This window comes from Leptidea sinapis, chromosome 31 (genome assembly GCF_905404315.1).
Source record: "Leptidea sinapis chromosome 31, ilLepSina1.1, whole genome shotgun sequence".
NCBI lineage: Eukaryota > Metazoa > Arthropoda > Insecta > Lepidoptera > Pieridae > Leptidea > Leptidea sinapis.
Window position 1 is genome coordinate 8562953 of NC_066295.1, and position 16871 is coordinate 8579823.

The following is a 16871-nucleotide window of genomic DNA, read 5'->3' on the forward strand; positions in this document are numbered from 1 at the left end:
GACTCACCATGCTCAATGGTGGCCTGCCCGCGGCGACTGTCGTATCTGGGCGTGGCGGCCAGGCGCAGGAAGGACCTGTGCAGGCGCCGGTTCCGCAGCGTGGTGCTCAACAGACACACGCCGAGCACGACGGCAGCCAGCGCCGCGCACAGAGCTCCCCACAGCACGGCGCCACTCGTCGACACGATCGCTTCGGGCTCCTCCAATCCTGACATTCAATAACATATCAATACATCAGTCATCAACCTAAGTTTTTTTTTCGTTTTTCTACAGCTATCGCGTAAGTTTAGTACGGGTTGCAGACCAAGAGCTAAGCTAAGTGCAGACCGCAAACTATGCGAATTAAGCTATGTGAGCTAACTAAAATATGCGAAGCTAAGTTAGTTGTGTATGCCGATGCGCAGCTACACGAGCTAAACTAAGCCCCTCCCGCTACCCCGCAATCCCTTTGCACGCACTACGCAACACTGACTGAGCTTTGGCTTAGCTGTTGATGTGCACGCTATTTATTTCTAGCTTAGCTATGCCAAGGCTAAACTAAGCTATGCCAAGCAAGCTAGGCTAGGCTAAGCTAGAAATAAATGGCGTGCATACCAACATCAAAGCCAAAGCACTGCCAGAACACTGGACAGCACTGGCGAAGGATGTGCAAAGGGTGTGCGGGGTAGCGGGAGGGACTTAGCTTAGCTCGTGTAGCTGCGCATCGGCATACACAACTAACTTAGCTTCGCATATTTTAGTTAGCTCACATAGCTTAGTTGGCATAGTTTGCGGTCTGCACACAAGTATGGAAAACTGCGTCAGCTATGCGAGCTAAGCTAAACTAACTTAGCTTAGCTCTTGGTCTGCAACCCGTATTATGCAGTCGGGGCCTAGGGTAAAAAACGAGAGCATTTCCCCTGCTATCCGCACGCCTCGCCTCACACGCTGTTCCGTAGTCGTCGCTTACCATGTAATCGCGTTAATATTAAAGTTGCGATCTCGTGTTTTTATTTATAAATACAGATCCACGTCCATCAGGTTCCGTTCAAAAAAAAACATCATTCAAATTGGCTTAAACTAAGCGCTTTTGAGTGATCACTACAAATATTTCTTATAAATTACTGAATTTACCATATGTTCGTAAAAAGTTGAGCTCGTCAGAAGAACATAGAACTCAACGGCCACTCTTTTCAATTCAAATAGAGTATTTAACAATGGCTATAATAAACATAACAAATTAGTTTATCAGGTGCTGCATCCAATATTTTATGAGTCGTGTTTTAATCTTATATATAAAATTCTCGTGTAACAATGTTTGTTACCTTACTCCTCCAAAACGGCTTTACTGATTTTTAACAAAATTTTATATGCATATTCAGTAGGTCTGAGAATCGACTACTATCTATTTTTCATACCCCTAAGTGATACGGGTTGTTCACCCTTAACATTTTTTTTTAATTATTGGACAATTTTTTTTATTTTTTTTTTATTCTGATTCAGCATTAAAAAATACATGCACCTAAAAATTTTCACTCTTTTTTGATCAACACCTATTTTTGAATCATGATTTTTATATTACTTTATATGGCAATACAACGTTTGCTGGGTCAGCTAGTACTATATAATATTATTTCAGGAAAAGTAATAAATAATTAACTGTATAAATATAAATTATCGTATATTGGATGCATCAACCTTTAGAGCTTGAACTGATTGTATATGTAAGCATGCTTCGTAAACATGATGGTCGTGATTACTGTCACAATTAGTAATTGCATCCAACAAATACAATGATTTATTAACCATAACAGGTTGACCTGGCACCACAAGCAGCACCCGTTCACGAGTTGACGCATGGACCAGCCATCGTTCCCTTAGCACATATTTGAGATTTTCAACGCAAACCACGAGAAATAGCTAAAAATGTTATAGACATGTGTCAAGTTGAAGAGAGGCATACCAAAAATTAAAAATTATTGGGTTAAAATGATGAAAATATTAATTTCGTCATATTATCCTAATGTAAAATGGTAAACTTGAAGAATTGTTTAAATTTATCGACACACTCATGTTTATGGTCATCAATTATAATTAGGTCATAGCACTATCGTATTCCTGAACTCTGCATTCAACTCGCGCGTTTTCTGTAGATAATAATATTACAATAATAATATTACTATGGTTTTCTAATGTGTGTGGAGGACGACCACATAAACTATTGATTGAATCCAATTTAGTTTTTTAACATGTCTAAACCACTGTCGCCGGAGAAATCGAATTCTGTGCCCAACCTATCATCAATGTCAAAAAATGAACCAAATTTTGAGACTCACATAACTGCCAGGAGGGCAAAAGAAAAAGAAACCAGAAACTGCTGGTACAGATGAATTTTCAGAATTTAAAGAAGAGATGAGGGAGTTGGTGCGCTCCATGGTAAATCAAAGTGAACATCAAATGAGTAAGCTGTTCCCGATCCTAAATGAGATACAGGCAGCAAATTCGAAAATAGAGGCATCCGTATTCTCTCTAAGTGAAAAAAATTACGAATTCATGAAGAAAATTCAGCACCTAGAACTTGAAATAAAGAAAAAAGACGAGCGAATTGCTATTCTAGAAGAGAAACTTGAAGAAACAACAAGAGTAGTGAAAAAGAAAAGTATAGAAATCAAAAATGTATCCAATATTGGGCCCAGGGAAACCAAAGAAGGATTGGTGTTAATGTTGTCTCAATTGGCTACTAATATCAACATGACAATTAATAGATCAGACATAAGTGACATTTATAAAGTTAATGGAAAATCAGACAAGAAAACAATCATTGTAGAATTTGTATCTGAACTAACTAAGGAAGAAGTCTTAAAAATTGTAAGTTGTTTAACAATAAAAACAGAAATGACAAACTTAGTAACAAACACCTTGGCACAAAAAAGCAACCCGACGAACCTATATTTATAACAGAACACTTAACTGCAAAGGCTTCACGTTTGTATTTCTTGGCAAGGGACCTCAAAAAATCTAAAGGATATAAGTATTGTTGGACATCGTTTGGTCGTGTCTACTTGAAAAGAGAAGACAACTCAAAAACTATTTGGATTAAGGCAGAAGCTCAGTTACAGCCACTGTGGAATGAATGACTATTTCTGGATTTTCGTAACTATACTTATAATCTTTTAATGTATTTGTACCACTAATGTTATATTTATTATATTTTAATTATATTTATTCATCTTGTACTTTACAGCATACAAAAGTGATATACTTTATATAAGAGTACCAAACATTCTAAACTTAATAAAATACTATACTTAATTAAGCCAGTAAATAAAATAAACCAAAGTATTTATCACTACAGAAATAATTGTATCATGCATTATATACAATTTAAGATTTACACCTATTGTAACAAAAACACCTTTAATGGATAATAATACAATAACTCTGTTGGAAGATTTAGATAGCCTGACAAATAACATCACAGCTCAACAATGTTCTATTGAGTATTTTAATAAAAACACTCCTAGGGAAGATTTATTCCTCTCCATCGTAACCCAAAATATAAGAAGCGATTATAACACATCGAACTTAGATGACTTAGATATCGATATAAGTATGCTAAAAAGAAATACTGACGTTATAGTTTTAATTGAATGCAGAATAGATCCCGAAAAACCAGTTCCACAGAAACCCTACTATTTTACTTATTACACTGATAGAAAAGTAAATCAAAATGATGGTGTTGTGGTATTTGTAAAAAAAACATTAGAACATAGTGTCAAAGAAGTTGCTTTGGATGGCGCTTCCTGCCTTGAGATCGTATTGAGAAGCCCTGTGTCTAAAATGACACTAATTTGTATATACCGGCCGCCAGTAGAAAAGAAACCTGAAAATTTTATAACTTCATTAAACGCCTATCTAGATTCATCGCATCTAAAATCTAATGTCATAATTACAGGAGATATAAACATAAATATTATTGAAGGGCACAGTGACAAATACGCTAATTCATATTTAGATACATTGGCTTCACATAGGTGAAGGATAATGATACAGATAATACAAATACCTGGTCATGAATTTGATACCAGAAAAAATAGTTGTTTAGAACATATAATAATTAACCTTGATCCTTCCCAATTTAATACTTTTATAGGAGTTCTAAACACTACAATTACGGACCATAAAATGACTGTTATTTATCTATATCGGAAAAAAATAATAGATTCTACCACACCTAAAACGAAATCTCTTATCAATTATGAAGAAGCACTTAAGACCCTGCAAGATAAATATAATCCAGATATATTAAAAATAAAAGACCCAAATACATTAACACAAGAATTACACAAATACATACAATATGCTCTTAACAAAAATACTAAATTGGTAAGAATTTCAAGTAACAAAAAAATAATAAAACCTTGTATAACACCAGGCATTTTAAAATGCATCAGAACCAGAAATAAATTACAGAAGAAGTGATGAATCTAATGAAATACTCAGAATAACTTACCGACGATATCGAAACTTTTGCAATAATTTAGTGAAGCTACTAAGACGTAAATACGAAAGCGAAATACTTAATAAATCTAAATCTAACAATAAGTCACTTTGGAATAGTATCAAAACTATAACTAATTTAAATAAACAAAAACAACAAAATATAGAACTTACACATTTAAAACCTACACCCACTGAATCAGCTTGCTTTCTAAACAATTATTTTATTAACGTTGGAAAATCTTTAGCTATTGGAATCTCAACACCTCCTCATATTGTACAGCAATATTTTAATCGACTTCCTTCACAAGCAAATACAATTGGAATACTAGAACCCGAGCCATCAGAAGTAGCAACAATTATAAGATCAAACTTAAAATCAGAGACTGCCTCGGGCTATGACAATATCCCAACCAAGTTTATTAAAGTGGCGAAAAAAGAACTTACTCCTATAATCACACGACTTTGTTCATTCTCACTCGCTCAAGGTATTTTTCCACAAGAACTCAAATGCTCCATTATACATCCTGTACATAAGGGTGGGTCTAAAGAGGATGTTAATAACTATCGGCCTATTTCCGTCTTAACAGTTATCTCTAAAATATTAGAAAAGATTATAAATACTAGAATAATCAAGTACCTAAATACGTATGGTTTGTTATCTAAATCTCAGTATGGCTTTCGTGAGGGAGTCAGCACTGAGGATGCTATTCAAGATCTGACTCAAGAGGTAACAAAATATGTGGATGGAAATAAAAAAACTCTATGTATTTTTCTTGACCTAAAAAAGGCATTTGACACCGTTTCTATTCCCATACTTTTGCGTAAAATTGAAAAAATTGGTATAAGAGGTAATTTTTTAAATTTACTGACTGATTACCTTCGTAATCGGGCACAACGTGTTAAAATTAATAAAGAAATTTTTAGTTCTGTTAAATATTCTACATCATACGGAATTCCTCAGGGTAGTGTTCTCGGACCTACGCTATTTTTAATGTATATTAACGACCTTACAGATTTAAAAATACAAAATGGACAAGTTTTCTCTTATGCCGACGACACTGCCTTGCTATTTCATGGAGACAGTTGGGCGGAGGTCTTTTCTTTGTCAGAGAAAGGACTACTCTTAGTACAAAACTGGCGTAAAATTAACATTCTTACTTTAAATTTAACGAAAACAAATTATATTACATTTTCAATGAAAGATTCTACTCAACCAAATAAAAATTTTACCTTATCTGCTCATACATGTAACATGGCTGATATAGAAAACTGTCTGTGCACTAAACTTGAAAGAGTAAACACCACCAAATACCTCGGAGTAATTATAGACAAAAATTTATCATGGTATCCTCAGTTAAATGTAGTTGCCAACAGAGCTAGAAAATTGATCTGGATATTCAAACGCCTACGTAAAGTCTGTGATATCAAACTTATTAAGTATATATATACATCTCTGATACAATCTATCCTTCTATATTGTATAAGAATCTGGGGGGGTACTTTTAAAACTCAATTCTTAAGCAAAGAACGAGCACAGAGAGCAATAATTAAATATATGCTAAGCAAAAATCGTCTGTATGATACCACAAAATTATATGAAGATGCGGACCTTTTATCCGTAAGAAAATTATATATATTGCAATGCATACTAAAAATACACAAAAGTAAATCTATAGATCTTTTGATTTTAAATAAACGTAAAAATAATACAGTAATTAAATGTAAATTTACTAAAACTAAATTTGCGTCTAAACAATTTGATGCACAGGCTACTAAATTATACAATACCGCTAATAAAATCTTAAATATATACACAAAGACATATAGGGAATGTAAAACTAGCGTTACAAAATGGCTGAAAACTCTTAATTATTTAGAAACTGAAAACTTGCTAAATTAATTATAATATGAGTAAAATAGTGTAAATATGTGTTCTAAAAAATATATATATATATTATATTAATTTTTGTTGTAATTATAGTATAGTATATCATATGAATAGATAATTAAATTTCGCTTGCTGTAATTTGATTGTTATCTAAATATCGTACTTTGAACATTTTACTATTTTATAAATATTCGTAAAACTACAAATTACCTTAGTTCATAGTTACAGTGGTCGCACATTCTTGAGACGATGACAAGTGTTTTTATGTAGGTATATTATTTACAAGTTTAGTGTGAGCCACGCAAATATTAATCTACCTTCAATATTGAAACAATTTTTAGTTTGTTTATTTTATGCCTAAGATTGGTTTATTTAACTATAATTCATGTTTTTGTTAAATGTGTAAGCATTCTTATCCGTTGGAAAGAGCGGTCTTCCCTAACACAGGTTCTGCGAACTTAAAAGGGAAGTCCTACAAATACTATTTACTAAAATGCTAAATAAATAAATTTTTGATTTTTTTTTTTTTTGATTTTGATTCTAATCTGGTGAAAAATAGTTCCGATTCTATATCATATCTTCACTGTTGACGCTATCGGCTAGCGTGCGCGGGTAAACAACAGGAACTAGGAGAAATGACAATCGCACATGCGCGGCCGACGTTTCACAATACATTAACGAAAAAATAAAACAAAGAAAGATATCAATGAAAAACAGTTCATTACTTGGGCAAGTATTATTTACAATTTACAATTTAAAAAGAGCGCAAAGAAAGAATGCTGGGAGAGTTTCTTGCGCCGCTTCTTCTCTCTCAGAGCGCCATTTGTTTCCGAAGCGGTAGTAGTATCTAGTATATTAGAAATGACATCAAAAAGAATTCTAAAGGAATCAATTTTGAGAAAATAAATGCCTTTTACAGTTTAAACAATTTTTGAAGAAAAGGTTACAAATACCAATTCTATTAAACAAAAATGGGGAAATAGTATTGTGCAACTCAAGCGAATGACCGCACTCGCTTCGCTCAACTTCGCTTTCGTGGGTGATTGCCCACAACGTCGCACGATTTGCACATACTATTTTGTATAACAAATGCGACGATTTATGTATTTTTTCTGATACCACACTCGTTTTTAAACTTTTTTAACTTAAATGATAATTTTATATATTTAATTAAACTGCCAGATGCGTCAACACCAATTCGGTTTGATATTTCGATTGTTTTTTTTTTGTTATTATTTTATTTATTTTAGCAATTTTATCTAAATTTGCGTGTGCCAAGTATAATTTGCGAGCGACAAGTAAACTTTTCGCACTCAAACAACAGTTTCATTTACGAAAACTCACCCGTAATTATAAAATGGGCAAACGGCTCTTTTTTAACCGCAACAGCGAACTTCAAGATACTACTTGTCCCGCATGAGTAATAAAATAATTATTTTCCGCATTCTAAACACATTTAAAGGTAAAGTCTACTTTTAAAGAAGGCATATAAATATACTCTGAGCGCGGCCCTTCTGAAGTTACTAATAGGTCGGAATAAAAAAAATGTGTCTATTTACTTATGTACGCAAGAAGTTATTCTTCATTGGCGTAATACAACAAAAATCAATAAGAAAAGAATAAATAAATAAATAAATAAAAATCCTTAAAAAAATATTCCTAAAGCTATTTTACGTTTGTAGAAAATCCAACATCGTAATTAATCAGGTATTAAATACAAGCAATGAAAATAGTTAAGTTAAATAACGTGTAAGTAATTAAATATCATTAAATTATTTTTATATTATAATTAGAGAGAAATATTTTTATTTCATTTTAAACTTGTATATAAATTGAACGTATAATATATTGAAAATAATTTAATTCTCGTCCATTGGTTGTGGTTCAGTAGACATATGAGTTGCAAGAGGAATATAAAAGGCATTTATTTTCTCAAAATTGATTTCTTTAGAATTCCTTTTGATGTCATTTCTAATATACTAGATACTAACTACCGCTTCGGAAACAAATGGCGCTCTGAGAGAGACGAAGCGGCGCAAGAAACTCTCCCAGCGTTCTTTTTTTGCGCTCTTTTTAATAAAAATATACAATAATGTACTGTCATTGCTATTGCTATAAAATAGTCAGGGTGTCGAATATGCGTGACGGTGTTCTTTTCCCTAACCCGTCAAAATAAGTGTAAGTTCTAAAACGAACCCGTCATCAGTAAGCTCTGCACTTCGCTCAGGTCGCTGTAGTAGCCGTCCTCGGTGACAGCTCGCACGCTCACGAACACGGGCCCGTCGCCCTGCGGCCCGTGGCTCACGAGCAGCGGGGAGAACTCCGCCTCGTACGTGCGCATGTCCTCCGTGGGGTGCAGCAGGTCTTCAGGGATCTCCTTGTCTGACACGATTACTTGATACTTCACACTGGAACCAATGGTAAATCCATACATCATTTATACGTCTAGATCATAGGTTCTCAACGTGGGCGATAACGCCCCCTTGTGGGCGTTTGAGACATTCGGGGGGGCAGTAGAAAACCCAGAGAAAATTAGGGGGCATTGAGATAAAATATAAAATATAGTCTAAAAAGGCAAAAAAATACACGAAAATACTCTAGAAAACAACAAATTCTCACGGTGGGCGGTGAGCAAATAAGGTTGAGAAACTATGGTCTAGACTCTAGATAGAACCTCTTGCTGCTAGACAACCGATAAAACCAGGCCAGGGGTATTACTTTAGTGTGCGTGACAATCTACGTCTTACACTCACTCCATTTGTAGGTACTCAAAATATATTTTTATTTCGACGTTTTCACAGCTTTCACAGTCTATCTAGTTGTATAAATTATCTTAGGATAAATCTATTATATTTACTAATTCGGGACAAAATGTGCTCTAAATAGTATTCTGAACGCTTGATGTCTGTTATATTTCATTAAAATCGTATGAGTTATTTCGGCTTGAAACCGAAACAATTATGAAGACACGTCCACCTGATAATAATAAGTTTAGTTAAATGCAGTTCCAAGATGTGACTCCATACCTACTTACGAACTGATACGGTAAGTTTTATAATGAAAGGCCTTACAAACAAACATGGTTTAAAGTTATACCTAAGAATAAACCAAGAATATGCAAAATGTTTACAAATAAACTGAAAATAGCATAGCATAGCAAATAGCAAAACATGAGTAAATAAAACGGTACAGAGACTGAGGGTTGGGATGTTGATTTTTTTTTACTTTGCCCTCTCTGATATATGTCAACAAAATTATTATATTGATTAGTTAATGTGGTAAGATTTGCTACCAACCTAATGGAGCTATAAGATATTCCAACGATTAATTACATTTAAATAACTACTATTATTCATGACTGTCTTAGTAATATTATTTTACATAAATATCACTTCAGTTTAAGTATGATTTGAATAAATAACTACAACAGCATATAATATACAGATCTTTAGTTAAATTAACTATAATTTGATTCATCTAAGTTAGTTGACTCAACAGCCAACTAACAGTTGGTAGCATTATCACGGTTAGGTGTAATGCCATATATAAGCTAAGTTCGAGTAGTCATTACTTATTGTGAATTATAAGCGGAAACATAGAGTGATGATTAGAATTTTGTGTGTTTAAATTACCTTCGCGTATGGTCGAGCTGTGGATGTTCCCATGTGAGCAGAATATGACCGTTGGGCGACTGCCAAGCCACAAGGGAGCGGGGCGCCTCTATCTCACCAGTTTTGTAAAAACCGCATATCTCGCTGCTTCCGGGTGTCGCCGTCTGTTGCCATACATACACGATATCAAAATGAACAATAATTGTTAATATTTTAAAATCATAAACATTATAATGTTATTTTTTTTTGGCAATAACCGCCGCTCAGGATTCTTGAAAAACCCAAAAGCGACACCACAATTGCGCTCGTCACCTTGAAACATAAGATGTTAAGTCTTATTTGCCCAGTAATTTTACTAGCTACTAGCCCCTTGCAATTTTACTAGCCCTTCAGACCGAAACTAATATTATCTACATATTACTGCTTCATGGCAGAAAGAGGCGCCGTTGTTGTACCCATAATCTAGCCGGCATTCTGTACAAAGGAGCCTCCCACTGGTAAATGCCCTAAGTCGCATGGGCATAGCATCGCTTGGGCATGTAACTTCCCTATTATTTTTAATGCCCTGGAGGAGAGGAGCATAGGGCATAAAAAGAAGATTGCTTTTAGTGAATATACATTTATTAAATTATGTTAAAAATAAATATAAATTCAAACAATGCGTTTTACCCCAAGTTATCCTTCATAATGTTTAATACGATAAAAACATTGTACGTCGTCTACAATACGGGGCCTACGGAATTAATTAGCTTATAAATGTGAAGAGCCGGCCACATTTCATACTTGATAGATCTATACCTATTTTTTTCGCTCATTTTGTTATGGGATTTATTTTTCTCAAAATGTATTCCTTTAGAATTCTTTTTGAAAGAAGAAACCGCGCAAGAAACTCCCGCAGCATTCTTTTTTCCGCTCTTTTTAATAAAAGATACACTAATTGTACTATAAAGTAATCATAATCCAAGTGCCGAAACATTTCACTAAATACATAGAACACGTCGTACCCTCAAGCAGACGTCGTAGCGGCCGCCGACGGGCACGTTGACCAACGTGTGTGTGAGTGACACGTTCTTGGAGGCCGGCAGTTCGTAGCGGCTCGTCTTCTCGCGAGTGCGCTCAGTTATATCCAACTAAACATATAAAATACAATTCAATAACATACTACATTTGTATGTTAATTATATATATATTTTATGAAAATACGGGACGCGACGAGCAGGACGTTCAGATGATGGTAATTGATACGGCCTGCCCATTACAATGCAGTGCAGTGCTCAGGATTCTTGAAAAGCCCAATAATTCTGATCGAAAATACAATTGCGCTCGTCACCTTGAGACAGATGACAGAATACAGACTTGAGATGTTAAGTCTCATTTGCCCAGTAATTTCACTAGGAACGGCGCCCTTCAGACCTAAACACAGTAACGTTTACACATTACTGCTTCACACAGAAATAGGCGCCGTAATCTAGCCCCCCCATAATCTAGCCGGCATCCTGTGCAAAACAGCCTCCCACTGGTGCTATGCAATGTTATCTAACATTTATTGACTGTCGTGTGGAACATACCCTGTAGGAGACAGGATCCTTTATAATGTCACAGTTTGCCCTCCAGTATATTCGAAGCTCAGATTTCTCATCGTTGAAAGCGAAGCGTAGATCTTTCACAGGGGCTCTGAAATTTTTCTCGTTTTTAGACTTAAAGTTTCATAAAACATAATTAAGAGATGAAGTATATTTAACACTATTTGCTTGCCCTAACTATTTATTCTACGTCCGAATTTGATGCAAGTAAAAAAATTATGACGCCCGTTATCGGGGCCCCATCGGTGTGAAAGAGCTGAGTGGCAGATTGAACAAGTGAATAGATGCTGACGCTGAACTTCGATTGTCTATAATTTAATATTTTTATAATTCACTTTCGCTCCAGTCTTGTTATAAGTAACACGTCATATTTTAATATCATTGTAATTAGTTTTGTGTAATAAATAATAATTTTTAAAAAGACCTTTTATGATCGTCCGAACATAACTGGCGCAGTCGGTAGGATCGCGGCACTTTCAAAATCAAGTGAACGGTTCTTATCGTAATAACCGCGATCGGGATATAAGAACCTAAAAGGACGATTAACGGGAATTTCGGAAAATTGAAAATCCTGTTCTGGTGCAAAGTCCGGCGGGAGATGCAGAGATTTCGGTAAGTACTCTTTTACTTCCAAGTTCCTTTGCTCTATTTCCTGTCGTAAATTTTTTTTTAGATATTATTTTAATCATTACTTCAAATTGGAAAATAATTTGAATTTTATATGAACATATATTTTATTGTGTGTTGTCGTTAGGCTAAAATCGCCACGGATTTCACACGCGGATATAGGATACTTCGTAGAATTATTGCATTGTTAAGTAAGGCTAGGGTACAGTGAAAGCTATAATGTCTCTTAAAGATTGCGATAATGTTATCAATTTTTGAACATTGTATAGATCATGAACCTTTTGAAGTTAAAACTGCGCATGGTGTTACTAGACATGACTTAGTAGCTCACCTTCCATTACCACCGGTTTTTAAAAATGAATTATTCCACAAATTTCTAATCTTTGACTTTGATCCTAAATATAAAGGTCTAATAGGGCTAGATTTGCTTAAGGTCTTATGCAGTAATATAGATATAAAAAATAAAGTATTATGTACGTCAAGCGCAACTATACCTATTAATTTCGATTACCCAAAAAGAAATATTAGTATTGAACCAAGATGTCAAAAATTAATAAAGGTTAAAACAAATTATGTAGACGGCCAATATTTGCACGAAGATTACTTTTGGAATAATGGTGTAATTTCTCCTGCTGCAATTATTAAAGTAGAGAATGGTTATTTTCGGACGTCTGTACTAAATTTCAATACTGAAAAAGGGTTTATAAAATCAACAGCTCCGTTCGTGTTAGAGCCTTATTATAATAATAGTACGGAAACTTCTTGTGAGCTTCATTCAATTACTACTAGATCAGAGATAGATAGAGAACTTTGCAAAAACTTAGAGAAAATTAGAACACATCACATGAACGAAGAGGAAAAGCGAGAAATATCACGTTTATGTTATCAGTACAGGGAATTATTTCACTCTGAAAATATTCCATTAACATTTAACCATTCAGTGAAGCATAAACTTAGGCTTACGGATGAAACACCTGTATATGTTAGAAGTTATAGGCAGTCTCCGCAACAACGCCAAGAGATTCGTAATCAAATAGATAATCTCCTTAAACAAGGAATAATTAGAGAAAGCATTTCTCCATGGTCATATCCTGTGCATATTGTACCAAAAAAACCAGATGCATCAGGAAAAATAAAATGGAGGCTTGTAATAGATTATAGAAGACTCAATGACCGTATAATTGAAGATAAATATCCACTTCCAAATATCTATGATATTTTAGATAGGGTAGGTAGAGCACAATATTTCACAACGCTTGATTTAGCTAGCGGATACCATCAGGTGGAAATGGACCCGAGTGACGTAGAAAAAACAGCATTTTCGACAGAAAGAGGTCATTATGAGTTCCTTAGGATGCCATTCGGTTTAAAGAATGCGCCTAGTACTTTTCAGCGTCTTATGGACCATATTTTACGAGGTGTAGAAAATGTATTTACTTACCTCGATGACTTAATTATAATTTCTACATCATTACAAGAACACATACATAAGCTAACACAGGTTTTTGAACGTTTTAAAATGCATAATCTCAAGATACAGCTAGATAAGTCAGAGTTTCTCCAAAAACAAGTGACATTTTTAGGCCATGAACTTACAGACCAAGGCTTAAAGCCAAATAGGGACAAAATTAAAGCAGTGCTAGACTTTCCACTTCCAAAAACGCAGAAGGAAGTCAAATGTTTTCTAGGTTTGGTTGGATACTATCGAAAATTTATAAAAGACTTTGCAAAACTCACGAAACCTATGACCATATGTCTCAAGAAAAATAATTCAGTCATTCATTCACCTGAGTTCATCGATGCGTTTAACAAATGTAAACAAATATTAACAAATGCACCTCTATTACAATATCCAAATTTTGATGAACCATTTATCCTTACGACAGATGCATCAGAAGTAGCAATTGGTGCAGTACTGTCCCAAGGACGTGTGGGTTCAGATAAACCAGTCGCGTACGCGTCTAGAACTCTATCTGAAACGGAAAATAGATATTCTACCATAGAGAAAGAGCTGTTAGCGATCATATGGGCAGTAAAATATTTTAGGCCGTATTTGTATGGTAGGAAGTTTACCATATACACCGACCACCGTCCGTTAACTTGGTTAATGCCACTTAAAGATCCAAACTCAAAATTAACACGCTGGCGCTTAAAGTTGGCAGAATATGATTATCAAGTAGTTTACAAGAAGGGTCGGCAAAACACTAACGCAGACGCATTGTCAAGGGCAAAAATTTTTCATAATAGTATAGATTCGTTAGCAGTCAACTTCGATGATAATGATGATGATGAAATAATAAATAGAATATTTGAACATGCACGTAGGGAACAGGCAGGCGAACTGCAAACGGACAACCTTGAAGTAAACGAAAACGTCACACCATCAATTATAGTCACAGAAGGAGATAATATAATGGTAGCAAATGACCCTGAACAACTCGTATCCACTAATCACACACAGCCAGATAATGAGAACAGGGGTATACCTATAATATCTGACGCTATAGATAGACAACAAAAACAATTTCATATTAGGTCGACCCCAGGATCAACTTACCGCATAGAAAATAGGTCAACAAGCTCTAGGCAAGTAATTAAAGATGTGTTTATCCCTGTAAATAATACAGAAGAGGAAATAATTAAATTCTTAAAGGAACATACTGTAGCAGATCGAGTATTTCACTGTTTTTTTCATAATGAAGAGTTATACCTTGCATTTTCACGTGTGTATACAACAGTATTTAACGACAGAGGTCCAAAATTATTTAAGTGCACATCACGGGTAACCTTAGTGGAAAATAAAACTGAACAGGAGGATTTAATAAAACAACATCATATAGGAAAAACAATTCATAGGGGAATACAAGAGACATATAAACAACTCCGTAGAAAATATCATTGGCAAAATATGCTACTTAGCATTCAAAAATACATCAATCAATGCGATGTTTGTTTGCGAGCTAAATATGAAAGAAACCCACTGAGACCACCTTTGGCTTTAACGGAAACGCCTACAAAACCTATGGAGCATCTCTTCATGGACTTATACTCCACAGGTGGGGCAACTTTTTTAACAGTTATAGATAATTTCTCAAAATTTGCACAAGCCATCAACCTAACTGCATCAAGTAGCGTTCACGTAGCAGATGCACTATTACAAATATTTTCTGTTTTCGGTTTACCCATGAAAATCACTACAGATTCGGATTCGAAATTTGAAAATGATTTAATAAAAGAGATCTTTGCATTACATGATATTAACATACATTTCACATCCCCTTACAACCCTAACTCAAATTCTCCCATAGAACGATTCCATTCCACTATTGCTGAAATAATAAGAATTCAGAGAATGACAAATAAAGACGATCCTATGCCTTTATTAATGAAATATGCACTTATCGCCTATAATAATTCAATTCACTCCAGTACTGGGTATACACCACATGAATTAATGTTTGGACATACAGCATCTAGGAATCCACTTGAACTGTATTACCCGAAGGAATTCTATCAAAATTATGTTCTAAAACATAAAAATAACGCAGAAGCTGTACAAGAGTGCGTTACAGCATACATGGCTAAAAATAAGGAGCAGATAATTAGCAAGAGGAACCAGGCAGCACAAGAAGCGGCTTTCAAGGTAGGTGAAACTGTTTACAAACAGGTGGCAAAAACGGCGCGAGACGACAAAACGAAGCCTACTTATAAAGGTCGGTATAAAATAATTCACTTGCATCCTAATAATATAGCCGAAATTATTGGTAGTCATCCGAATGCCAAATCGATAAGAGTTCATTACAAGCTGCTCAGACGGCCTCATCTTGTTACAGGATCTCCATCTCAAGAGCCTTCATGCTCTACGCAGGAGCCCTCGTGCTCTACGCATCAGCTGACGTAGTTATAGACTCAATAGATAATACAAATGGCATTGTACTTATTAAAGAAGGGCAAGTATTTAAGCAGATCGATTCCTTCAGCCTAGTATGTGTATACAATATTACAGCACTTCACTCTTCGTCACTGAAATTACTTTCACTTTTTATGATAACAAAGTCTTTAGAAGTAAATACAGTATCCGGAGATTCGCATAAAACATACAAAGATCAGTTAAATTACACTTTTACTTTGGTAGATAAGAAACTTAGCTTATTTAGATCTTATTCTAATAATTATAGAGTTAAGCGAGGATTAGTAAACGGGCTTGGCTCAATAGTCAAAGCAATAACTGGAAATTTGGACAATAATGACGCAGAAAAAATAGAACAAGAAATTAGTTCTATACAGAATACCGTTAATAATATTAAAAACAAGCAACAAAAATCATTTTTTTTTGGCTGAAAATACTATTAAAGAATTTACCTCAGAATTAGAAAAGATTAATAAGAATCAGAATAAACTAGCCTCGATAGTTAATAATGTTTCTAATAGTTCTAATTTAGTTTATAATCAATTACATTTTCTAGATATATACGTCCAATTAAGTTTTAGTTTACAATTAATTTTAAATAAGCTAATGATATTAGAAAATGCAATTACGTTTGCCCGAATGGAAGTCATGCATCCTAGTATAATTAATCCTCATAATTTAATTAATGAATTACTAAGTATCAAGGAAAACTATTTTCTCAACCCAATCTCGGAAATAGGTATACGTACAATAGATGATATAGAGAAATC

The 16871-nt window shown here is 34.5% G+C and overlaps 1 protein-coding gene across 2 annotated transcripts in view; it reads right to left on the minus strand.

The window, feature by feature from the left end:
• The window catches only part of LOC126974055 (sortilin-related receptor-like), an 82085-nt gene that overhangs the window by 7059 nt on the left and 58155 nt on the right, over positions 1-16871 (minus strand). For both annotated transcript variants that reach the window (XM_050821438.1, XM_050821437.1), the window contains 5 exons: positions 11550-11655; positions 10986-11111; positions 10003-10145; positions 8567-8778; positions 8-208 (listed from right to left, as the gene is read on the minus strand). In XM_050821438.1, coding sequence (XP_050677395.1) covers positions 8-208; positions 8567-8778; positions 10003-10145; positions 10986-11111; positions 11550-11655 — 788 coding nt within the window. The remainder of the gene's footprint in view (positions 1-7; positions 209-8566; positions 8779-10002; positions 10146-10985; positions 11112-11549; positions 11656-16871) is intronic.